Source organism: Bos mutus, chromosome 15, assembly GCF_027580195.1.
Source record: "Bos mutus isolate GX-2022 chromosome 15, NWIPB_WYAK_1.1, whole genome shotgun sequence".
Taxonomy (NCBI): Eukaryota; Metazoa; Chordata; class Mammalia; order Artiodactyla; family Bovidae; genus Bos; species Bos mutus.
This window is the reverse complement of record NC_091631.1, coordinates 50,191,788-50,217,384: the sequence shown is the minus strand read 5'-3', so window position 1 is coordinate 50,217,384 and position 25,597 is coordinate 50,191,788. Positions and strand designations below refer to the sequence as shown.

General features: G+C 48.2%; 2 protein-coding genes across 7 annotated transcripts in view; one reads left to right on the top strand and one right to left on the bottom strand.

The window, feature by feature from the left end:
* HYOU1 (hypoxia up-regulated 1) overlaps positions 1-16,662 on the bottom strand; it is a 23,441-nt gene extending 6,779 nt beyond the window's left edge. For 2 of the 6 annotated variants that reach the window (XM_070384096.1, XM_070384097.1), the window contains exons 1-11: positions 16,526-16,662; positions 15,371-15,549; positions 3,696-3,793; positions 3,381-3,474; positions 3,113-3,191; positions 2,807-2,961; positions 2,606-2,682; positions 1,985-2,166; positions 1,623-1,738; positions 357-549; positions 10-144 (exon numbers count right to left, since the gene is read on the bottom strand). In XM_070384096.1, the coding sequence (XP_070240197.1) occupies positions 10-144; positions 357-549; positions 1,623-1,738; positions 1,985-2,166; positions 2,606-2,682; positions 2,807-2,961; positions 3,113-3,191; positions 3,381-3,474; positions 3,696-3,793; positions 15,371-15,504 (1,263 nt within the window). In that variant the 5' untranslated portion in view covers positions 15,505-15,549; positions 16,526-16,662. Of the gene's footprint in view, positions 1-9; positions 145-356; positions 550-1,622; positions 1,739-1,984; positions 2,167-2,605; positions 2,683-2,806; positions 2,962-3,112; positions 3,192-3,380; positions 3,475-3,695; positions 3,794-4,432; positions 4,453-4,635; positions 4,872-15,153; positions 15,274-15,370; positions 15,550-16,525 lie in introns of those variants that run through there. The other 4 variants (XM_070384099.1, XM_070384101.1, XM_070384098.1 and 1 more) reach the window with 4 other exon arrangements.
* Positions 15,591-25,597, top strand: VPS11 (VPS11 core subunit of CORVET and HOPS complexes). The gene is made up of 16 exons (XM_070384102.1): positions 15,591-15,626; positions 16,563-16,670; positions 16,768-16,903; positions 17,218-17,381; positions 17,987-18,234; positions 18,969-19,170; positions 19,551-19,702; positions 20,570-20,756; positions 21,413-21,559; positions 21,870-22,058; positions 22,161-22,322; positions 22,749-22,888; positions 22,981-23,183; positions 23,311-23,482; positions 24,734-24,956; positions 25,082-25,597. The coding sequence occupies exons 3-16, from the start codon at positions 16,894-16,896 to the stop codon at positions 25,244-25,246; spliced, it is 2,364 nt and encodes a 787-aa protein (XP_070240203.1). The 5' UTR covers positions 15,591-15,626; positions 16,563-16,670; positions 16,768-16,893; the 3' UTR covers positions 25,247-25,597.

Sequence of the window (25,597 nt, the reverse complement as noted above, 5' to 3'; positions counted from 1 at the left end):
CTGCCTCACCAGTTTCATCTCTGCACTCTGCAGCGCCTGCTGCACGGGCCCAGGGACCCGCTCAAACAAGTCTGCACACAACTCTTCAAACTCCGCTCGAGTCACCTTTGCCTTGAAATCCACATCGTCCATCAGGCCCTCGATCTGGGAAAGGAACAGGAAGGTCAGAGCACTCACCCAGGTCCTGCTCTCTGGGTTGGTGGGTCAGATACCAAGGGGACAGGATACTGGGAGGCAGGCAGGAAGCATGGGAACAAGTGATGGGCCACCCCGAAATCGAGCTCAGGGTGGTGGGGTCCTCCATCCTCTGGTGGGGGGCGGGAAATCTTTGCCCTCAAGCAGCCACGTGTGAGCACCTGGGCCATGTGATCAGCATTGGCGCTCAGAACGGTCTTCAGTCGATTGGCCTCACGCAGCAGCTTGGCCATGGCACGAGGGTTCTCTCGCACGTCCTTTGCTCTCTGACCCTTGCGCTGCTCATTGAAAAGCCTGGCCAGGTGCTCACGCAGGCGGAGCTCCATCTCCAGGCCCCCCAGGGTACGGTCAAACCTGTGCAGGAAAGGGAAGAGGGACAAGTGTGAGGAACACACGGGGTCCCTTCATCCACACAGGAACCTGGCTCTCACCCACACGGCTAACACCTCTCAGCCATAGCCCATCTGGCCATTTATTCAACTGTAACTACTATGCATCAAATTATGTATTTGTCTCTGGAAATACAATTGTAAGAAGGAAACAAAAAAGACAGGGTCCCTGCTATCAAAGAGTTTATAATCGAGCAATTAACCACACTGTGAAATTTTAGCAATCCTCTGTGTTATAACAGAGAGACAGATAATGCCACTAGAATATATAGATAAGTGAAATTTCAGCTATTTAGAGATGTCTGGGAAAGTTCTGTGGAGAAGTGATGCTGGAGCTGAAACTTGAAGATGAGCTGGAGTTAATGAGGTGAAGAAGAGAGGAAAGAACATTCTAGGCAAAGGGTGAGGTGTGAGAGAACAAGAGTGTATAAGTTCAATGGAGGGCAAAGATGGCTAGAGTTCAGGGTCAGAGCCAAGCTGGAGTTGTCATACAGGTGGCTTTATAAGCCAAGACAAAGGTGTGGAGCCACTGAAGGGTTTCTAAAGAAATGAGATACAGACAGGTTTGAAAAGAACCCTCTAGCTGAATGTGGAGAAAGAACTGGAGGGAGGCCACACTGGCAGCAGTGAGATATGCTATTCTGCAGGTGAGAGGTGACAGCAGTTCAGACTAATACGGAAGCCGTAAACGTGGACAGAAAAGAATGGGTTCATGAAATAACATAACATCAGCAACAAGGAAAGCAAAGATGCCAAGAACAAAGAAATAGTTGAAGCTAACACTCCTCATAGGGCCTATGGCCTTATGGATTTCCTCAGAAGCAGCTTGGGACATTCATTGCCCTCAACCTTCCCAAACTGTCTCCCCACATCTCCATCTACCTCGTGCTCTTTGGGAGAGGTATCCTACAAAGACTGATGCTTTAGCCAGGAGAGTATTCCTGCAGGGAGCAGGAAAGAGAGGCAGCTGACCCTCCAAGAAGAAACCCAGACCCAACGGCAGCTCAGCAAGCAGCCCTCCTCGCAGCACCCACTTACCCCACACCCCGGATCTGCAGCTGCGGCTGGATCCCCGCATCCTTAGTCTTCACTGTCTGGTAGGTCACGATGGTGCACACAGTGCTGCCTGAGCCCATGTCATAGAACATGATATTCTGCAGAGACATCGAGGCCACTGTCACAGGAACCTAACACAACTCCAGGGTGCCTGCCTGCCTGCCTCCAAAGGGCTGCACCGACTCGAATGAAAGCCAAACAGCTCAGCAAAAGGAGCTGAGAGGGGGCTGTTGCCGCATTTGTCAAGAGCCAGCATGCAAATAAGATGCAAAACAAGCCAAGTGACTTCCATCATCAGACTCAGCCACCCTGCCAGGCCGGTCGGCAGCTCCCCCCCGGCTCACCTGGGCAGTGCTGTTGATATCTTTCCTGCGGAAGACACCGTAGCTGAGGGCTGTGGCGGTGTTGTCATTGATGAGCTGCAGCACCTTGAGGCCAGCCATTCGCGCAGCCTGCAGCACGGCTCGGCGCTCAGCCTGGTTGAAGAAGGCTGGCACAGTGATCACTGCATCCTTGATGGGCTGCTCTACAGAGGAAAACAGAACAGGGTTCCCACCAGCTCCACACCTTAGATGGGGGTTTCTCAGTTTCAGCACAGCTGACATTCTGGGCTAGATAGTACTTTTTTTTTTCCTTGGCCACACCACATGGCACATGGGATCTTCATTCCCCAACCAGGGATTGAATCTGTGCGCCTGCAGTGGAAGCTCAGGGTCTTAACCACTAAACCACCAGGAAAGTCCCTGGGCCAGATAATTCTTTGTTTTGGGCGGCAGAGGTGTGCAGTCTAGGACGTCTGGCAGCACCCGTGGCTTCTACTCAGTAGATGGCAGTGGCTGCAGCTCCCCAGTTGTGACAACCAAAAATGTCATCAGATGTTACTAAATGTTCCTGGGGACTCAGACCTGCCTTCATTTGAGTCTCCAGGGAAGGTGGCTTCCACTGGCCCCACCTTGGCCACCCACCTGCAAAATCTTCAGCCAGAGACCGGGAGTAGTTGAGAAGCATGCTGAGGACCTCCTCTGGCGAGAACTGCAGCTGCCTGGGGGAGGGGAGATGGTTAGCGGCGAGGAAAGCCCGGCATCCACACAAGGACAGTGGTGAACACATGTTGACGGGGATCCCACCAGGCCCCGTGAGCCCACCTTCCCCAGCAGGGCACTCACGGGCTGATTTGGAAGTACACAGTCTGCCTCTGCGGGTCGAAGCCCAGCTCATGCTCGGGGAAACGAGCTTTGTAAAGGGCTACATGGGGGTTATTCTCCTGCTTCCCCAGGAGGTGCTGGAAGTAACGCAGCGTTGCCTTTGGGTTCTTGATGGCCTGAGAAGAGGTAAAGAAAGAGCAGAGTGTTAAGACTCCCAAACCTGCCTTCACCTACCTACCTCGGAGATCGATCAGGGAGCAGACTCTGGAGTCTGCCATCGCCTCTCCTCTGCCCACTGCTTTGGGAAGGGGTGGGCTGTGAGCTCACCATGCTGGCTGCACTGTCGCCAAAGAATCGTTCATTTTCTTTCAGGGTCACAGTCACTGGGGTTTTCCTCCGGGACTCCCTGAGGAAAAGACACACTGGGGCCATGTGCCTATGGCACGGCGTGTTCTCAGGAGCCTTAACACCCCCACGTACATACAACACCCCACAATCATGCAGACACAAAGTGTGTTGAGGCCACTACCAAGAACACACTTGGGCCTGGGGTGCGGACCCTCTTTTCCCCACCCGACCCTGGGGCCGCCCTCACTTGTTCAAGACAATCTCCATGGGTACTCCAGGTTTGACGATGGCCACCTTCATAGACTCGCTGCCCAGGTCCACAGACATCACTGCCAGTGTGTCTGAAGGGGAAACAGATCTGTCAATTAGCCCCTCTTTCCCCGCCTTCTACCGCTTTCCATGGAGAAGGTAAGACAGCAGCAGACAAAACAAAAACGTCTGGGTCTGGCAACCTAAGAGCGGAAAGGTTTCCCATTCACCAGTCTCATTACCCCTGCCCGCCACATATCATCCATCATTCACTCATTTATATTTCTTTTGACGCCTCTGCTGGGGTACATACCACTCAGTGCCAACAGGTCTGCCAAGAGCACAGTCATCAAGGCCCAACAGGCTAGCCTCCTCGGCTTCTGCCTTCTGACTGTGGCTGCCATTGTGTCCCTAGGAGAGGAGAAAAACAACACTTGTAACTGGATGCCCTGAGTGAAGGAGGCAGAACCTCATCCAGAACACAGAAGCTTTAAAATTCATACCTACTCCATCCTCATCCAGGGCAGGACAGGGTACATCCCCCCCCTTCCCTTCTAATGAGAACCAAGCACTCTCACCATCTTCAGAAGTGACCACGGGAAGGCCCAGGTGAACCACCGGGGATCCAAGCCTTTGGCCACCACATCCCGAAACAGTGATGGTAACAGGCCAGGAGGAAGGAGACCAAGGCCTTCCGCCCACTGTACAGGCAGCTCGACGGGCGCACCCCAGCACTGTCCCTGCTGTCACACACCTGGGGTGCCGCCAGGGATCCCCGCTCAGGACTAGACTACCTCCCTACACCTGGAGCTCCCCCACTGGCGGGGAAAGCCTGGCCGGGCCTGAACGGGAACCGAGAGAGGGTGACGCTGGAGGAGGCAGGGATGGAAGAAGGGCACGTCTCGTCCTCAGCATCCCTTCGGGTTGTCCCGCCCGCTCCCCTTCTCCATCCCATCCCGGCCCCGCTGTCTACACACAGCCACTGTGCCTGGAACGATAAGGTTCCGCGCCGAGAAGGCAGCCAGTATTCCGAATTCACCTAAGCCTTACCGGCCAAAGGCGGCGGCTCCTACTCCCGGAAACGGGTCCCAGCCCACCTCTAAGGCATGAGAGCACCCCAGGGACCGAGCTGCGGGGCCAAGCGTACCGGCGTCCGCGCGGCCCTCACTCCCGCTACTGACCCGCCCCCGGAGCTAGCACGTTGCCTCCTCTTAGGGGTGGCCGGTTCCCATCGCCATCCCCACCCCTGCTACCTCTTGCCTCCGCTCCCGTGGCCCCAGCTCTGGGACAAACGCAGCTCCGAACAAACCCACGAGGCCAGCAGCGCGCCCCCCAAATCCGCGCCCTCCACAACTCCCCCTCTGCTTGCAAACTGTTACATTAGCCACCAACCTCTCCGCGGCGTCTCGCGCACCAGCCGGCCCCGGACGCGGCGTGCGCTCATTGGAGCCTCCGCTGCCCGGCCCTGCGCAGCGGGCCTGGCCCCGCCCCCCACCGCCGCGGCGCGCGTCCCCATTGGGCCACGTTCTAAGCCCACCCCCTCCTCCGTCTCCGGCCGCCGCCGCGAAGGCGAAGGAGAGGCCAGTCCATCAGTTGGAGGAAAACCGCCGATGCCCGCCTCCGATTGGTCCACGTCACGCGCGGCCCAGCGTCCATCCCGGTGCGTTCACGGGACCTTTCCGGCCGCGGCGCTGAAGGTCTGATTCGGTGCCTGGAGCGAGTCGGCAAACGGGCGGCCCAGCACTCGGGCCTCTTCTGGTCATCTGGGATCCCCGTTCGAGGAGCAGGCATCCTTGCATCCCCGAGGCAGCCACGCGGAAGAGGTGCTAGCTTGCTGGTCGGTATTGAACTGCCCTAGGCTTTGGCTGGAAATCAGAGAATGACTTCTTAGTCCACCTCAACCCCCGCTTTCTTTCTTTGCGGAAACTAAAGCCACCAAGAGAGATGTTCGCTGATGAGTCGGAGATAACGCTTGTATTAGTGGCAGAAGTTGGCCTGGACCCTTTACTCCAGTTTGAGAAAGAACATGCCGAACTGCAAATCCCTGACACAAAAGCCGGTTTTGTGAGGCTCTAATTGGTTAAGCACAGATGCACCACCTCCTGTTTCTCTTCCATTATGCCTGTTTACTTTCTGAATTAAAGCACCTCGGAAAGGTTTCTGGTGCTCTTAACTCCCCTCTCTGTACTTCACAAGCCCATAGAAATCTGCCTGGTCATGAGAGCACACTTTCTTTTTCCAGTTTTATTGACATCAGCGCACTTTTCTTAAATATGGTATCACTGCTTCCTCTCATGAAATCGTTGCCTAGCCTCCCTTTACAGAAGGTTCTTGTGAAGGCCCTGGCTATGATAGCCCAGGAAATCTTATCTGGTCCTTTCCCTACAGTTTTTTATAATGCTTAGGGCTGTTACAGAATCCAAGCTTTGTCTACTAGCCAATAGTTGGACGACAAACTGATTCAGGCAAACACTAGGCTTTATTCGGAAAACCTGGCTACCAAGAAGATGGCAGGCTTGCACCCTAGAGTACCATCTGATTGGGGTCTGAATGTCAGTTTCTTTTATAGAACAGAGAGGAGGAGGTGGTGTGGAAGTAAAGTAAAAAGGCCATAAATCCTGCAAAATAGGCATCAGGGAAGGGATGTGTTAATTTCTTCTTTTCTGTAACCATTCACAGGTGGGCAGGGTCAGATGTATCAGTAGGAACTGAATAAAGGCACTTTAACATTCAGGCAGAGGGGCAGGTTCCCCTAGCCAGGTCATTATATATTTGTACAGTTGTAGACAGCATCCTTTTAGTGACTAAGTGACGAAACGCAAAGGTTAAAGTAAACAGATCCAGCTGGGTTCAGATTTGAGTCTGGTGTCTATGCTTAGAAGATCAACCTACTGGCAGTATCAAGGAGAGGTCTGTTTTCCTTCCTTTTAAGAATAGTTCAGTCTTCAGGTAGTAGAGAAATTGGTAGAAATAGAAATTCGCTTGAAACTAACACAGTTTAATTACACAAATAATATACAAATGTAATCTTGTAAAAAGTTCTAATATGCCAGATAAAGTTAAATCTCTTTGATAATATCCACAATCTCTAGAGTTATCTGCTGTTATTATTCTAGGCCTTTTCCTCTATTTACATACATGTATGCATCTTGAAACATGTAGCTGCTGTCTTTTTTAAATGGTAAAATGTTATACAATTAGCTTGTTTGCAACTTGCTTTTTTTTTTCCTTGGGTTAAAATAAATCATGGTGTATTTTCCATACCAGCGTACAGATTCACCTTGTTTATTGCTATTGAACATTCCATAGCATGGGAGTTGTTTAATCATACTGATGAACATAGAAGTTGTCATTTCAATGCCACAGAGAAAGATTTTGCTTATTTTCTAAGCCCGTTGTGGTGCGCAGGCTTAGTTGCCCAGTGGCACATGGGATTTAGTTCCCCAACCAGGGACTGAACCTGTGTCCCCTGCACTGGAAGGCAGATTCCTAACCACTGGGCCACCAGCAAAGTCCCCAAGATTTTGTTTCTCAATAACTGACTCTACTTTTGACCACCTATTCAGTGGGGTGAAAGTGAAGTCGCTCGGTTGTGTCTGACTCTTTGTGACCCCATGGACTGCAGCCTACCAGGCTCCTCCGTCCATGGGATTTTCCAGGCAACAGTACTGGAATGGGCTGCCATTTCCTTCTCCAATTCAGTAGGGTAGATTCTTTCAAACAGAATATGCACTTTAACATTTATTGGCCCTGTGCTGCATGCAAGCATTGTGCTAGGTGTTGGGATTCCAGAGATGGGGATGACCTTTCCTTCAGAGGTGAATCTGTTGGGAAACAAGTATGTTCACAGTTTTGCACACTTGTTAAAAACCTATTGAATGATTTTCAGTTCAGTTGCTCAGTCGTGTCCAACTCTTTGCAATCCCATGGACTGCAGCACGCCAGGCTTCTCTGTCCATCACCAATTCCCGGAGCTTGCTCAAACTCATGTCCATTGAGTCGGTGATGCCATCCATCTCATCCTCTGTTGTCCCCTTCTCCTGTCTTCAAAGTTTCCCAGCATCAGGGTCTTTTCCAATGAGTCAGTTCTTCGCATCATGTGGCCAAAGTGTTGGAGCTTCCGCTGGAGCATCAGTCTTTCCAGAGAATATTCAGAACAAACTTCCCATAGGATTGACTGGTTGGATCTCTTTGTAGTCCAAGGGACTCTCAAGAGTCTTCTCCAACACCACAGTTCAAAAGCATCAATTCTTCAGCGGTCAGCTTTCTTTTATAGTCCAACTCTCATATCTATCAGAAGAACCATAGCTTTGACTAGACGGACCTTTGTTGGCAGAGTAATGTCTATGTTTTTTAATATGCTATCTAGGTTGGTCCTAACTTTTCTTCCAAGGAGCAAGCATCTTTTAATTTCATGGCTGCAGTCACCATCTGCAGTGATTTTGGAGCCCCCCAAAATAAAGTCTTATCACTGTTTCCCCATCTATTTGCCATGAAGTAATGAGACCCAATGCCATGATCTTAAGTTTTTTGAATGCTGAGTTTTAAGCCAGTTTTTTCACCCTATAAAGAGGCTCTTTAGTTCTTTGCTTTCTGCCATAAGGGTGGTGTCATCTGCATATCTGAGTTTATTGATATCTCTCTGGGTGGGCTTCCCTTGTAGCTCAGCTGGTAAAGAATCGACCTACAATGCAGGAGACCTAGGTTCGATCCCTGGGTTGGGAAGATCCCCTGGAGAAGGGAAAAGCTGCCCACTTCAGTATTCTAGCCTGGAGAATTCCATGGACTATGTAGATCATGGGGTTGCAAAGAGTCCGACATGACTGAGCAACTTTCACTTTACTTCTTTCTCCCAACAACCTTGATTCCATCTTGTGCTTCATCCAGCCCAGCATTTCGCATGATGTGCTCTGCATATAAGTTAAACAAGCAAGGTGACAATATACAGCCTTGACATACTCCTTTCCCAATTTGGAACCAATCCATTGTTCCATATCTGGTTCTAACTGTTGCTTCTTGACCTGCATACAGATTTCTCAGAAGGCAGGTAAGGTGGTCTGGTATTCCCATCTGTTTAAGAATTTTCCACAGACTTTTGTGATCACTGGATGGCTTTACTGGGAGAGTAAGAAAGTCTGCCCTGCTCCGCTCCTTATGTGAGCTCCCACTCCCAGAATATCCTTGGTGGGAGCACAGTCTGCAGCAGCTGTGCTTCTCAACCTGGGTGTTTGTCCCCCCCGGGAGGGGCAGCAGGTGCAATTGCTCTGGGGAGTCACCTGTTTTGTTCTCTGACCAGATTGAAGTTTCACAAGAGCAAGGTGTAAAACAGTAGGAAAATTTTAATGTAGAACATCTGACTTAGATGAAACAGGACAGCTGCTTCCCTGGTGGCTCAGACCATAAAGCATCCACCTGCAATGCAGGAGACCTAGGTTCGATCCCTGAGTTGGGAAGATCCCCTGGAGGAGGGCATGGCAACCCACTCCAGTATTCTTGCCTGGAGAATCCCCATGGACAGAGGAGCCTGGCGGGCTACAGTCCATTGGGTCGCAAAGAGTCGGGTACGACTGAGTGATTAAGCACAGCACAGCACAAGACAGCTGAATCTACTAGTTCTGCTCCAGAACAACCTGTAATAACGTTTGAGGACTACCTCCCCTCCCCTACACTATGCAGAAGCCCAAGGGAGAAAGCTGCCATCTCACAGAACATGAGTAAAATGAACACCTAAGTCAGAGCACATGCATACATTATAAACCATGCATACATTATATAACCATGTCACGGGCCGAGGCCAATGTCAATTATGGTGAACATCCTGGTCCAGAATTTAAAATGTGTTGTCACCCAGTTACCCCATTCTTAGGTATATATCTATTTGAACATATTCATGAGGAGACTTTGTTCACTGAGACTTTGTAATAGCTTAATTCAAAATGCACTAAAATGGAATACTGCTCCAATGCCCAGCAATAACTGTATAGATAGGGAATTCCCTGGCAGTCCAGTGGTTAGGCCTTGGTGCTGTCACTGGTGGGGCCACAAGTTCGATCCCTTGGGGGAACTAAGATCCTGAGTGCCATGTGAAGTTGTTAAAAAAAAAAAGTTGGATCAAATAAATAGTGGTAGATTCACACAATGGAATTCTATAGAGCAACTGGTCTCTTACATTCAACTGCTTAAATAAATCCCACACAGTATTCAGTGAAAGCAGACAGAAACCAGAGAGCACACAGTTTATGACTTCACTTGGATAAAGTTTAAAAACAGGCAAAATTAAATTCTAGTCATAGAAGTTGGGATGGTACTTACCCTTTCACAGTAAGGGGAGGGCATAAGGCTGGCTTTGGGGATGGTAGTTGCAATGGCTTTGTGAAAATTGAGTGGATTGTAGTATGTACATTTAATCTGTTTGCATGTTACACTTCAATAATAATTTCAAAAATTATTTTGTATGTGTCACACAAAAGACTAGTTGGTTTATTTACTGTAACTTTAGGCAGGAGAAGCACCAGGGTAAGTTTTTTTTCCTACTTTTATAGCAATATTTTTAGAACTACAGAAGAAGTGTCTGTTGTGTAGCTCTCCTAGCCCTCAGTTTCAACATCTTTCAAAGAGCCATGCAGGTACATGCCTCACAGGTCATACCAAAAAGTGCCTGTGGGGCTCCTGGGTACAAGGGCTTTGTGTCCCCATTTCTTTGATTGTAGGAAACAGCCTTCATTCAGCCTCCATCACTTCCCCTGAGTTCCAGTAGGCAGATTCAAGCAGTTGTTAACTAGGGAAGGGATGGGATGTGAGACCAGGGAGAAACAAACAAGTCAAGAGCAGTCTTGGGGCAAGGTCCTGTTTCCCCATCAATGGATACACACAACAATATCTTTGAGTTATTTTTGCAGATACTGAAACCCCTTCCAGGTGACAGAAGTTGACATGGTTAATGATGGTATACTGCCCACAAGCTTGTAGACCTCAGATTAGTTGACCTGAAGGTTAATTATGCTAATTTCTATTTGCATCACCATGAACCCATCAGAAGAATGTCAACAAGCTGATCACGCCCTCTTTGAACAATTACTATAAAACTCACTGTCCAAGTGGAGACATACAACTTTGAGGGTATTAGCCCACTGTGGCCCCCTTTGCTTGGCAAACTAATAAAGCTATCCTTTTCCACTTCACTCAAAACTCTGAGATTTGATTCAGCACCTGTGTACAGAGAAGCTGAACTTTCGGCATCACAGGGTTGGTGTCAAAATTAAAGAAGGGGGTAAAGTGCTTCACACAGTGCTAGGGAATCCTAAGCACTAAATATACATTAGTTAGCTTTTTTTCTTTTCAGTCTAGAGAAATAAAACTAAAAGATGTGCAGTATTGCAGTGCTAAAAGCTTGGTTAAGTGCTTTACCAAATTCATGACGAAGGTTCCTCTTGCAGGCCAGATTTTCACAATCAATAATCAGCTAATTGCTCCTTTCTCCTGTTTTATGGTTGCCTTAAAGCCCTGCGCTCTCTTATACTGTAAGACCTCTGAGTTTTATTAGGTTGACCTTTTTGTTCCTAAAGTGGAAACTGCTGCTAGCCTTTATAGGGGCTAAGAGGAAAAAAAACAGACTTTACAGTAGTTAAGAAAATAGTTTCTACCCAGAGAGCCAGATGTGGGGGCGGGGTGGGGGGGGAATGATAGAAAATAAAAATTTGCAGCTGAAACAATAAGTTTTCCTATTTTGCTGTAGAGGATATGACTGTTGTACATGATAGGCAGCAGTTTGCTGAAGGGCAAAAGAGAGGGCATTGCTAGGTAATTCTTGATTCTGAGTCATGATCTCTTTAATTTCAAGCTAAAGACTCAAGTTGCTTCTTTACCTTTAGTCCCTTCAGAACTCCAGTTTTCAGAGTTTTGCAGAACTGGAAGTGACTTTGTACACACAATCACTTTCTGTGTAGTCTGCCTTCTTACATCCTCACTACACTGAAGTGCCTGGATTCAGACAAGCATACCTAAAAGACAAATCCTGGTGTATGTTCTGACAAGTGTAGCCTAGCTTCACACCCCCAGCAAGTTATTTAATTAAGGGTTAGGGAACGGAAGAATTCGTTTTATTTCCAAAAGACTTTGATGTTTTTGCTCAGGGAGAATCACCTGAACCTCTTTGAGACTCTGTTTCTCATAAGAGATAATGATACTCCTGCAGGTGGTTGCTACAAAGAGTCAATGAAGAGTGAAAGCACCTCATTAGGTATAATTCACTACATGAAATTGAGGGCTGGTATCTGGAAAAGATGAAAACTCTAATTTGAAAAGACACATGTACCCCAGTATTCATAGCAGTACAATTCACAATAGCAAGACATGGAAGCAACCTAAATGTCCATTGACAGATGAATGGATAAAGATGTGGTATAAAAAGATGTGATATATATTAATATATCACATTAATTAATATTAATATATATTAATAATACAAATTAATAAATTAATAAAAAGAATGAAATAATGCCCTTTGCAGAAACATGGATGGATGTAGAGATTATCATGCTAAATGAAGTAAGTTAAAGATAAGTATCATATGACGTCACTTATATGTGAAATCTAAAAAAGTACAAACAAATGAACTTATTTAGAAAGCAGGAATAGACTACAGACATAGAAAACAAACTTATGGTTCAGATCAGAGATCAGATCAGTCGCTCAGTCGTGTCCGACTCTTTGCGACCCCATGAATTGCAGCACGCCAGGCCTCCCTGTCCATCACCAACTCCCGCAGTTCACTGAGACTCAGGTCCATCGAGTCAGTGATGCCATCCAGCCATCTCATCCTCTGTCGTCCCCTTCTCCTCCTGCCCCCAATCCCTCCCAGCATCAGAGTCTTTTCCAATGAGTCAACTCTTCGCACGAGGTGGCCAAAGTACTGGAGTTTCAGCTTCAGCATCATTCCTTCTAAAGAAATCCCAGGGCTGATGTCCTTCAGAATGGACTGGTTGGATCTCCTTGCAGTCCAAGGGACTCTCAAGAGTCTTCTCCAACACCACAGTTCAAAAGCATCAATTCTTCAGCGCTCAGAACTTCTTCACAGTCCAACTCTCATATCCATACATGACCACTGGAAAAACCATAGGCTTGACTAGACGAACCTTTGTTGGCAAAGTAATGGCTCTGCTTTTGAATATGCTATCTAGGTTGGTCATAACTTTCCTTCCAAGGATTAAGCGTCTTTTAATTTCATGGCTGCAGTCACCATCTGTAGTGATTTTGGAGCCCCCCAAAATAAAGTCTGACACTGCTTCCACTGCTTCCCCATCTATTTCCCATGAAGTGGTGGGACTGGATGCCATGATCTTCATTTTCTGAATGTTGAGCTTTAAGCCAACTTTTTCACTCTCCACTTTCACTTTCATCAAGAGGCTTTTGAGTTCCTCTTCACTTTCTGCCATAAGGGTGGTGTCATCTGCATATCTGAGGTTATTGATATTTCTCCAGGCAATCTTGATTCCAGCTTGTGCTTCTTCCAGTCCAGCGTTTCTCATGATGTACTCTGCATATAAGTTAAATAAACAGGGTGACAATATACAGCCTTGACGAACTCCTTTTCCTATTTGGAACCAGTCTGTTGTTCCATGTCCAGTTCTAACTGTTGCTTCCTGACCTGCATATAGGTTTCTCAAGAGGCAGGTCAGGTGGTCTGGTATTCCCATCTCTTTCAGAATTTTCCACAGTTTATTGTGATCCACACAGTCAAAGGCTTTGGCATAGTCAATAAAGCAGAAATAGATGTTTTTCTGGAACTCTCTTGCTTTTTCTATGATACAGTGGATGTTGGCAATTTGATCTCTGGTTCCTCTGCCTTTTCTAAAACCAGCTTGAACATCAGGAAGTTCATGGTTCACGTATTGCTGAAGCCTGGCTTGGAGAATTTTGAGCATTACTTTACTAGCATGTGAGATGAATGCAATTATGCGGTAGTTTGAGCATTCTTTGGCATTGCCTTTCTTTGGGATTGTACCAAACAGCAAAGGAAGGGAGGGATAAATTGGGAATTTGGAGTTAACAGATACACACTACTATATAAAATAGATAAACAGCTAGAACCTACTGTATAGCACAGGGAACTATACTCAATACCTTGTAATAACCTATAATGGAAAATAATCTGAAAAAGAATATTTATATGTGTATGTATGTGTGTGTGTATATATATGTATATATATATGTGACTGAATCACCTTGATGTACACCTGAAACAATGTAAGTCAACTTACTTCAATGTATTTATTTTTAAATGAACTTACTTCAATTTAAGAAAAAAGAAATTAAAAGCTCATTACTGTCAGGCCTTTTTATGTCTGTTTCCTATCGTGGTGGTCAAGCTCCCTGAAGAGCAGGCACCATGTCTATTTCATGTATATATGCTGGGCATTTAGTACAATTTCAGGAATACTAAAGACATATTTGTCAAAAAGAGGGAAGGAAGGAAGGCAGCAAGTCTGAAGAGGTGCATGGGTCCTCTGGAGGGCCAGTCTCTGCTTATGTACCCTCACCAACAGAAGATCCAGTGGCTTCGACATCAGAGCCTCTACCACTGGACAGTAGGGGGAGCAAATGCATCAACAACAAAGATGTCATTCTGCTGCTCACATCTCTCTTTGCTTTCACTTTGCTTCCTTTAACAAGTATTATCCATAGCCTTAATAACTCATAGGTGAAATCGGACATAGGACATAACTCAAAGGTGAAATCGGGTCCCATCTAGACCCTATTTGTGCTTCTGCTCAGAGACTGAGATTCAAAATGGTACTAATACCTGCGTGACAAAGAAGAAAGAAATCTGGGCTATAAATCAGGAAATCTGTGTGCCCTACCCTCATTTATTTCTTTAGACAAATAGACATAACTTTTTCCATCAACTAGATCAAGGAGAGGGTAAGAGGAAAAGCATCCACATCCATTGCTTCAATCCACTTGGAGCATCTACTAGGCTGTTAGACCTGGTTCTTGGTAAGCAACACACAGGCCCTGCTTGCTGAGAATCCGGGGAGGGAATAAAGCCTAACATGTTCTGAAAATAGGCTGTGGGGGACAGGAATGCAAAAATAAACTCCACAAATACTAATCATATGGCCACTTTTTCATATTGCATACTGTCTCAAATGACTGTGTCACTCCCATTTGTAGCTTCCAGTGGCGCAAAAACAGTAAGTACACTTGCAGTTTTCCACACAGACAGCTGGTTTAGCCCAAGTTGGGACCCGTAGGTACCATGAAGTGTCTTTGACCCTTGTCACCTGTAATATCACACAGCGGTCAGTGCCACGACTTCAAGGCTCTTTGCTATACTCTGCTTACACCCTGTCATTATGGCAAGGAGAGAAAGGCCAGGTTCTTGGAATTTGTGCCCCAGAAGTATTTCCCAGCTTCCTTAAGAGACATGTTTTAGGTGCCCAATAAACGCCATGCCTCTGACAGAGGGACACAAAAACACACTGACTATAGTTACAATCTGTACCTGGTGGCAGACACAAACCTCTAATATTACTTCTCCTTTCCTACAGCCGAAAAACCAGTTTCATATACACCCACTCACTTAGGCCTCAAAACAGTCCTGTGATGCAGAAGGTAATTCACCTAGCTAGGCACAGCGGGTTACAATTCACAAACCGCGTGTCATTCCTCATCTTGATCCCCCACTGCCAGCCAATTTAATTAAAGAGGAAACTGATGCCCAGAGAGGTGAAGGTCTAGCTCTTAAGAAGCATTTCAGTCAAGGCACTTACAGAGCCGGCAAAACCGAAAACTGCGGAGTGAGCTGCGGGTGGTGAACCCTGCCTCAAGCGGCCGCGCCTACTGTCCAAGCAGCGGGAAACCGTCACTTCGAGAGGAGAGCGCAGGTGCACCAGACTCCAGGACGTCAACGGGTCATGTGATACGCCGGCTCCTGTCATGTGACCTCTTCCCCGGAGGAGGGGACCTTCGGCCAAGATGGCGACCTACCTGCAGTGGCGGCGCTTCGTTTTCTTCGACAAGGAGCTGGTGAAGGAGCCACAGGGCAATGATGGGGCTGCTCCCGGGGCCGCGCCTGCCTCTGGACCCGCTGCTTCCAAGTTCCTTTGCCTCCCTCCTGGCATCACAGTCTGCGACTCAGGCCGAGGGAGCCTAGTCTTTGGAGATATCCTTCTTCTGGAGCTGTTCCTTCCCTCCTCGAATCCCTGAAGAGATCCAGCTGAGATGGAATCTGTCCGTCAGAAGGGTTCGTGTTACGGGCCAGTTTCCTTTAGATGGGCGCTCGGTGTTCCTTCTGTGGTCTGAGGGAAGAAAGGAGGAAGTCCGTTCTCTTTAACTTGTTGCCAAATGAGCGAATATCCTGGGCAAGTCGTTTAACCTCTCTGGACTTCAATTTCCTTATCTGCAAAAGGGGCGTAAAATAACAGTTGGGCAAGGTTTTTGTTTTTAAGGTCGATCAAAAGAACAGATGCAAGTTGATTTTAAAAGATGAATATGTAAGGTGTCATTATCTCCCCAGCCCATATTGTGGGTGCTGCCCCTAAACTCTGGCCTTTCTACTGTTTTTAAAATGGGGAGTTTCCAGAGATGATATATGGAAAAACCCTTGAAAAATTTAAACACTTGTATAGATTTTGTTTTTTATTGTGCATGTGTGCTTAGTCATGCCCAGTTCTTTGCAACTCCATGAGCTGTAGCCAGTGCAGGCTTCTCTGTCCATGGAATTTCCCAGGCAAGAATACTGGAGCGGGTTGCCATTTCCTTCTCCAGGGCACCTTCCTGACCCAGGGTTTAAACCCCTATCTCTTGTGTCTCCTGCATTGGCAGGTGGGTTGTTTACTAGCTGAGCCACTGGGGTGCTGTGCTGTGCTTAGTCATGTCCGACTCTTTGGGACCCCATTTACTGTAGCCCGCCAGGCTCCTCTGTCCATGGGGATTCTCCAGGCAGGTATGCTGGAGTGGGTTGCCATGCCCTCCTCCAGGGGATCTTCCCAACCCAGAGATCGAACCCAGGTCTCCCGAATTGCAGGTGGATTCTTCACCATCTGAGCCACCAGGGAAGCCCTGGGGGTAGTTATTTGCGTTCTGGCCTAAATGTAAGAATCTCCCCTTGGAAAGGAGGCTCCTTGACTGCTCTGCACATATGGAAGGCCAGATCTGGTTCTTGCCCCGCTCCCTACAGCTTACGGGTTTCCAGGCCTACAAACTACGGGTGACACACCTGTACCAGCTGAAGCAGCACAATATTCTGGCCTCTGTTGGTGAGGACGAAGAGGGCATCAACCCCCTGGTGAGTCCTAGAAAAGAAACAGGAAAGACCCACAGGCCTGGGAATGAGTATTTGCTGGAGAGTGACTATCATTCACACATCTGAGATCTGTCCCCAGGTAAAGATCTGGAACCTGGAGAAGAGAGATGGTGGTAATCCACTCTGCACTCGAATCTTCCCTGCCATCCCGGGGACAGAACCGACTGTTGTATCTTGTTTGACTGTGCATGAAAATCTCAACTTTATGGCCATTGGTAAGAAGAAAGAAGGCAAAGCTAACACCCGATGATTCTTTATAGATTTTCTTCAGAGTTGCTTCTACAGCTCATTTTCAGGAGACCGTTTTGTACTGAAGTGAGGCCTTTTGAGATTTTAAAGTTTGGGATGGGATAGCATTTAGTTTTGCTCTTTGAAAATGAGTCCGTGAGTCCTAATCCTCATGGTAACCACTGGAGAAGTTGGGTATGAGGAGAAAGATGGTCACTTCTAAAAAGTGCCTCTAAAGGTCTTTTTTCTGCTTCCGTGCCTTTTCAGCCTCAATAAAATACTGTTCCCTGCTCTCCTGCAGGTTTCACAGATGGCAGTGTTACACTGAACAAAGGGGACATCACTCGGGACCGACATAGCAAGACCCAGATTTTACACAAGGGCAGCTATCCTGTTACTGGACTGGCCTTTCGCCAAGCGGGAAAGACCACTCACTTGTTTGTTGTGACAACTGAGAATGTTCAGGTATGACCAGCGCCTCCTGGTATGACTGTTGGGGCAAGTAGGAAAGGCTCTTTTATTGCTCAGGGGGCTAGGGTAAGGAACTGACAAAAGAGGTTCTTATATTTTTAATCATACAGCCTTGAGTCATTTGCCTAACTTAATATTTTATTTCTTTACTTAGGAGACTGGGAAGAGTTAGAGCTAGGAAGAGAACTCTTGGGCTTGTAGCAGAAGACATAAGTTTTTCTTCTAATAGGCTTGTTAAGTGCCACTGGACAAGTTACTTCTTTGGTTCTTGTGCTTCTAAGATAACAGTTTACTCACACCAATAGTTTTGTTTTCTTTTCAGCCAGAGTTTTCTGATAAAGCAGTAAAATTCTCTTACTTGCCGAATATCTGTAGTAAGTAGTGATAGTGTATACAGAGGAAGAAAATGTGGGTTCTGCTTATATATTTAGTAGATGGCTGATGGTAATGGCCCATTTAATGGAGAAGGCAAGCATCCAGGTAAAGTCTTAAGGTGCTAAGAATTAAGAGAGCCAGTATGGAGGTGGGGATACCTTTGGGAACATTTAGATGCCACCTCCTCAGAGGGAGCCAGTTAACCCCTGTCTTACTTCTCACAGTCCTACATAGTTTCTGGAAAGGACTATCCTCGTGTGGAATTGGACACCCATGGTTGTGGCCTGCGCTGCTCAGCCCTCAGCGACCCTTCTCAGGACCTGCAGTTCATAGTGGCAGGGGATGAATGTGTCTATCTGTACCAGCCTGATGAACGTGGGCCCTGCTTTGCCTTTGAAGGCCATAAACTCATCGCTCACTGGTTTAGAGGCTATCTTGTCATTGTCTCCCGTGACCGGAAGGTTTCTCCCAAGTAAGGATTCTATGGAGAAGCAAAAGGGAGTGGGCTGGGCTTGTTCCTTAGAATTAACCTGATTTCAAATTCCTAATGCCTACATCCTGTCAACTTCCTACTTTGTACTTTTTGTAGACGTGTTTACACCTAGACTCAGTTATAACATTTTTTTTTTCGGCTGAAAAGTGTGCTTTTGCTGCAGACATTTGCTGAGCAGTCCTTTTGCACTAGAATGCTCCAGGGAATTTGGGACCTGGCATTGGGTTTTTTAATTACTTGGGCGAATTGAATTGGGTAGAGGAATAAGGGATTGAGTAGTGGAGAGATTGGAAAGTGCTGGGAGATGCAACACGGGTGTTTTTTTTTTTTTTTCTGAGTCATCAGAAAGTGGGACAGAATCTTCAGCGTGATGCAGGTGATCCTTGTCAGATATTAGTTTTCATTCAGTACTAAGCCTAGTGGACTACATATACCAGGCACTAATTATTTGTTAAATCTTAGGTGTTGGAATGTACTTCAGTTTTCAGTCTGTTGCCTGTATTAATTATAGGATCCTTAAAGGTGACTCCAGGTCTACACATACTCTTCCAACAACTGCCAGCACCATGCTGTGTATCGCAGGATGAGCTGCTAGCAGTGACTTGTTCTGGGAGGAATAGGTAGCACCAGAGTTGTCAGGGGAAAGGAAATAGAGGGGAGCTAAGACTGAGGTGGTACAGATAAATATCTGGTGCTTTTTCTTTCCCACACAGGTCAGAGTTTACCAGCCGGGACTCCCAGAGCTCTGACAAACAGATTCTCAACATCTATGACCTGTGCAACAAGTTCATAGCCTATAGCGCTGTCTTTGAGGATGTAGTGGATGTGCTTGCTGAGTGGGGCTCCCTGTACGTGCTGACGCGGGATGGGCGGGTCCACGCACTGCAGGAGAAGGACACACAGACCAAACTGGAGGCAAGGCCACCAGGTTCCCAGAGCTGGCTATGGGCACCCAGACACGGCTCTAGGAACAGACTCCCCAAGTCGCCTTGGCCAGGGTGTTTCCTTCCCTTTGGGTCATAGCCTTACTTAGCCTCTTTAGGGTAAGATTCCATGGTCAGTGGCCTGGGATGTGGCCTTAGAGGGCAGCAGTGGGTGGGGGTCCACTCTGCCTGACTGCAGAGAACTTAGTGAGGTGAGCTGATGTTAGTCTTGGGGGTGTCTGGGGGTCTCACCCTAAGATCTAGGCTGACCGGAACTTCATAACCGCCTGGCTTGTGTGTTGTGGATGCATTCTGGGAAGGTGTCTTCTCAGGCCTGCTTCTTCCAGTTTTCTAATCTCTCTTCCTTTCCAGATGCTGTTTAAGAAGAACCTATTTGAGATGGCAATTAACCTGGCCAAGAGCCAGCATCTGGACAGCGATGGGTTGGCCCAGATCTTCATGCAGTATGGGGACCATCTCTACAGCAAGGGCAACCATGATGGTGCTGTCCAGCAGTATATCCGGTCAGTCTGGAGGCGCTTTAGGATATACCTGTGGATGCGGGAACAGAGAGCCAGCTAGACTGAAACCTGCACTTGGGGACTGGGGTGGGCGGTGGACTCCATCATGAATTGTCCTTTTTCCTACATAAATTGCGATGCCTCAAATGAGGAGACAGTATACCTTATTGGAAAGGGAGTATTTAGGGTCAGATGCTACATGACCAGTGTGCAGTTGAGCTGATGATACGTGTAAGTGCTAGTCACTAGTTGTGTTTGATTCTTTTCGACCCCATGGACTGTAGCCCACCAGGCTCCTCTGTCCGTGGAATTCTTCAGGCAAGAATACTGAAGTGGGTAGCCTTCTCCAGGAGGTCCTTGCGACCCAGAGACTGAAACCAGATCTCCTGCATTGCAGGTGGATTCTTTACTGTCTGAGCTATCAGGAAAGCTCTCAAGGAAGTTGAGCTGAAAAGTACCTGTTATTTTAAATGTTAGCTTGGCCTTTGTTAATACTCATTTTGATCAAATTCTTTAAAGGGGAAAGGGTATTCATCTCTTGTTTCCACAGTTTTTTTCCTTGGTACTAATTAGTTTTTTGACCTAGTGAAGAGTTCTAAGACCCTGTCTAGGTTCTTTGCCAACCTCTCTACAATTCCTGTTTTCAGTCAAGTCTAAAAACCAGTGTTCTGGAGCTTTGCTGCTCATGTGGTCCCCAGTCTAGTAGCATCGATACTACCTGGGATTTTGTGAGAATTGCAGGGTCTCATGCCTCACCCCAGATCTGCTGAAACAGAATTTGCATTTTGAGACCTGCAAGTGATTCCTACGCACGTGAAAGTTTGAGAAGTATGATGATCCTGATGCTGTTTGACACCTGTGTCTCCCTAGAACCATTGGAAAGTTGGAGCCATCGTACGTGATCCGCAAGTTCCTCGATGCCCAGCGCATCCATAACCTGACAGCCTACCTGCAGACCCTACATCGGCAGTCCTTGGCCAACGCCGACCACACCACCCTGCTGCTCAACTGCTACACCAAGCTCAAGGACAGCTCCAAGCTGGAGGAATTCATCAAGGTGCAGGGTGGTGCTGGCAGAGGGTTCCTTGAGGGGCTTCACCAGGACTGCAGGGAGAGGGAAGAGCTGCCTGTATTTAGGGACCAGAATCCTCTGGTCCTCTGGTCTGTAGGCAAGGAAGAGAAATAGTCTTTTCTGTGAGTTCTCTCCTGTCTCCCCTCTTTTTTTTTTTTTTGCTGTACTGTGCGGCTTGTGGGATCTTCATTCCCCCACCAGGGATTGGACCTGGGCCCCCAGCAGTGAAGGCGTAGAGTTTTAACCACCAGACCGCCAGGGAATTCCCCCACTTTTGTTTCTTGATGCCAGAACTTCTCTTGGTATCTAAGCCCCAGGAAGCCCAGTGTCCCCAGAGGCATCCCTCTAACAGTAGAGGCAGAGGAACACTTACGGAGAGGCAGGATAACTATGTTTTAAAAGCATCATTTTGGGGACTTCCCTGGCAGTCCAGTGATTAAGACTTTGCTTCCACTGCAGGCGGCATGGGTTCGCTCCCTGGTGTGGGACAACCAAGTTTCCACATGCTACTTGGTGTGGCCAAAAAAAAAAAAAAATCCACCTTACTATTACCTTAAGAATCTGGTCTTAGAATGAGATGCATATTTCCTTTCCAGCCACAACCTCTCTGTGAATGGTTTTGTCTTATGTCTTCCTGACAGACAAAGAGTGAGAGTGAAGTCCACTTTGATGTGGAGACAGCCATCAAGGTCCTCCGGCAGGCTGGCTACTACTCTCACGCCCTCTATTTGGCTGAGAACCATGCTCATCATGAGTGGTACTTGAAGATCCAGCTAGAGGACATCAAGGTAGGTGAGCTTCCTGACTCAGGCAGGTCGTGTTCTTTTTCTGGTATATCCCTGGGATGGTGAAAGTGTCTCCTGGGACTTCCCTGGGGGTCCAGTGGTTAAAGAGTGTGCCTTCCAATGCAGTGAACATGGGTTCAGTCCTTGGTCAGGGAACTAAGATCCCACATGCTGTGGGGCCACTGAGCTCACATGCGCCACAAGTGGAGAATCCACGCAGGGAGCCCCAAAAAGAAAATAGTAATAAAAATAAAGTGTGTTTTGATGGGTGAGGCAGGAGCATGCAATTCTGCTGCCCTTTCTGTCCCCACAGAATTATCAGGAAGCCCTCCGGTATATTGGCAAGCTGCCTTTTGAGCAGGCTGAGAGCAACATGAAACGCTATGGCAAGATCCTCATGCACCATATACCAGAGCAGACGACCCAGCTGCTGAAGGGACTCTGTACCGACTATCGGCCTAGCCTTGAAGGCCGAGGTGATAGGGAGGCTCCAGGCTGCAGGGTAAGGCCTCGGGGAGAATGGCTTTTGAACATATGGGGGTCATCTCAGGGGCATGGGTAGGCCCACTCACTTGGCCTCCTCTCTCATCCCTTGCCATCGTAGGCCAACTCGGAGGAGTTCATCCCCATCTTTGCCAACAACCCTCGAGAGCTGAAAGCGTTCCTAGAGCACATGAGTGAGGTGCAGCCTGACTCCCCGCAGGGCATCTATGACACGCTGCTTGAGCTGCGACTCCAGAACTGGGCCCACGAGGAGGATCCGCAGGTGAGGCCTGGCAGAGCCACCAGAGGTGTTGAGAAAAAGACAGCACTTCCATTTCTTCCCTGGTTGCCACTTGCTGCTCGCTTTAGATCAATAACACCTCACCCTGAGGGGCTAAATGGTTCCCCATGAAAAGGAAATTGAAGACTTTCTTGCAAGGAGTCAGACACCACTGAGTGACTTTCACTGCTGGTCTAAAACCAGAGTTTTAGGCAGGCTAAGACTCTTCACTCCCAATGTGGGGGGCCTGGGTTCAAACCCTAGTCAGGGAACTAGATCCCACATGCCTTCCCTGGCAACTAAGAGCCAGCACAGCCTAAATAAATACTGGAGAGAAAAAAGAGGAAATTGGAGTGAGGGGAAGAGTAGTTGACTTGCTGAGGGGTCACTTTTCCCCTAAAGTCCGGCAGCTCCACCCTCCTCTTCTAGGTCAAAGAGAAGCTTCACGCAGAGGCCATCTCCCTACTGAAGAGTGGCCGCTTCTGTGATGTCTTTGACAAGGCCCTGGTCCTCTGCCAGATGCACGACTTCCAGGATGGAGTCCTTTACCTCTATGAGCAGGGCAAACTGTAAGAGTCAGGGGGTCCTCAGGGGAGGGGGCAGAGCTGAGCCACTCGCCCGAGTGAGGGCCGGCTGCTGACGCACACCCCGCCTGGCGCAGGTTCCAGCAGATCATGCACTACCACATGCAGCACGAGCAGTACCGGCAGGTGGTGGCTGTGTGCGAGCGCCACGGGGAGCAGGAGCCCTCCCTGTGGGAGCAGGCACTCAGCTACTTTGCCCGCAAGGAGGAGGACTGCAAGGAGTACGTGGCGGCTGTGCTCAAGCACATCGAGAGCAAGAACCTCATGCCGCCCCTTCTAGGTACTCTGCGGGGTGGGCTGGGTGGCTAGGTGGGTGCAGGCTGCTGGCGGTCGGGCTCTGGGGCAGGGGTTCTTCAGCTCTGTCCAGAAAGCTGCATGCTTCATGGTTTTGCTTCCTCCCACCTCAGTGGTGCAGACCCTGGCCCATAACTCCACGGCCACCCTGTCTGTCATCCGGGACTACCTGGTCCAAAAACTGCAGAAACAGAGCCAGCAGATCGCCCAGGATGAGCTCCGGGTGCGGCGCTACCGAGAGGAGACCACCCGCATCCGCCAGGAGATCCAGGAGCTGAAGGCAAGGTACTTGGCATCCAGGAGTGTAGAGGTATCCAGGGATAAGCTTGTTCTTCACAGGGTGTCATTTTTTACACACAAAGGTTATATGGAGTGAGTTTCAACATTTCATTCTTGAAGATCTGTTTTAATGGGGGAATTCCAAAGAATGATTTATTACATAGAAGATGATTTATTGGGTTTTGTTATCTTGTAGCAGGTACTTTTCTCTCTAGATATGCCTGTATTTTACCTTTCCTAAACACACGTCTAAGTTGTGGTGGGAAGCCCTTGGAAGTAAAAAACGTTGACAAAAAAGTGGATAGTTTACAAGTATTTATAGTAGATATTAACCCTTAACTTTGCCATTAGCTTTATAAAATATTTGTTATTGTTCTTTAGTCACTAAGTCCTGTCCAATTTCTTCATTCCATCAATATTTACTGAGTCCATTTTGTCTTAAGCCCCATTCTTAACACATAGAAAAATCCCTGCCTTCACAGAGCTTATGTTGTGGAGGTAGAGACAGACAGTAAACGTGTTAAATAAGCAAACTATTGTAGTGTGTTCCATGGTGCTAAGTTCTAAGGAGAAAATTGAGGAAGAGGAATAGGGTGAGGGGTTTAGGTGTGTTGTAATTGATAAAGTGGCCAGGAAAGGTCTCATTGAAAGGGAAAGGGTCACATGCGATTAAGACCTGAAAGACAATTTAGTGGCAGTAGGGGAAATTGAAAGAGAGATAGCAGTCCCCCCATGGATTGGATGGACATGCTGGGAGCATGCTGAGACTCCCTGAAGGCCCAGCATGGGGTCCTCCTGTGACCTCCTTTAGGTGGTAGGAAGAACAGGGCCTCATAGTTCCTATTCATCATTCATTCATGGCTGCTCTGGGTCTTTGTTGCTGCACACAGACTTTCTCTAGTTGTGGTGAGCAGGGGCTATTCCAGTTGCAGTGCTTGAGCCTCTCATTGTGGTGGCATCTCTTGTTGATGAGAATGGACTTTAGGGTGTGTGGGCTTCTGTAGTTGGCGGCTTGTGGGCTCTAGAGCATGGGCTCAGTAATTGGAGGGCACAGGGTAAGTTGCCCCAGACTATGGATTGAACCCGTATCCCCTGCATTAGCAAGCAGATTCTTAACCACTGGACCTTCAAGGGAGTCCTTGTCGTTCCTTAATGGAGACGTCTCTCTTCTTGTTTCGTCGAGCTGTCTCCTCTTTCCACATGGCTCCTGGCCCTGCCCTCATTCTTTGCCACTCTTCTGGTCTCCCTTGCCTGTAGTCCAAAGATTTTCCAGAAGACCAAGTGCAGCATCTGTAACAGTGCCTTGGAGCTGCCCTCAGTCCACTTTCTCTGCGGCCACTCCTTCCACCAACACTGCTTTGAGAGTTACTCGGAAAGTGACGCTGACTGCCCCACCTGCCTCCCTGAAAACCGCAAGGTCATGGATATGATCCGGGCCCAGGAACAGAAGCGAGATCTCCACGATCAGTTTCAGCATCAGGTGGGGAGGGAGGCGTGGCCACATGACTGCCCCACCCACTGGGAGGCGGGGAGTGCTGGAGGGCTACTGTTTTTTTTTTTTCCTCCGCCTCTGAGTTCTGACTCCGACCTTTTCTCTTTCCTCAGCTCAAGTGCTCCAACGACAGCTTCTCTGTGATTGCTGACTACTTTGGCCGAGGTGTTTTCAACAAATTGACTCTGCTGACCGACCCGCCCACAGCCCGACTGACTGCGAGCCTGGAGGCCGGGCTGCAGCGGGACTTGCTCATGCACGCCAGGAGGGGCACTTAAGCGGCTAGTGGGAAGGGGTGTGATGGTAGAGGCCCAGCAGCAGGGACACAGGGGTACAGAGACAGAGCTGTTGCATAGGAGTCGGGGAGACCTGCCCAGGACCCCCCTCTCATCTGATGCCATTGCCCTCAGGACTTAAGGGGACTTTCTTTTCCTGCCTCCTCCTTTGGCTGGCCAATCCACCATTCCTCCTGTTGCCTTTCTGAGCAGTGTAGATCATTCCAGACCAGTGGGGGAGGGTACCTCAGTAACCTCAGAGTCTGGACAATAGCTGCTTTATTCTCTATCCAAGAGCACCAGGCTGTGCTTGGGTCCTGGCTCCCAGAGTCTATAAATAAAAGCATATAATGA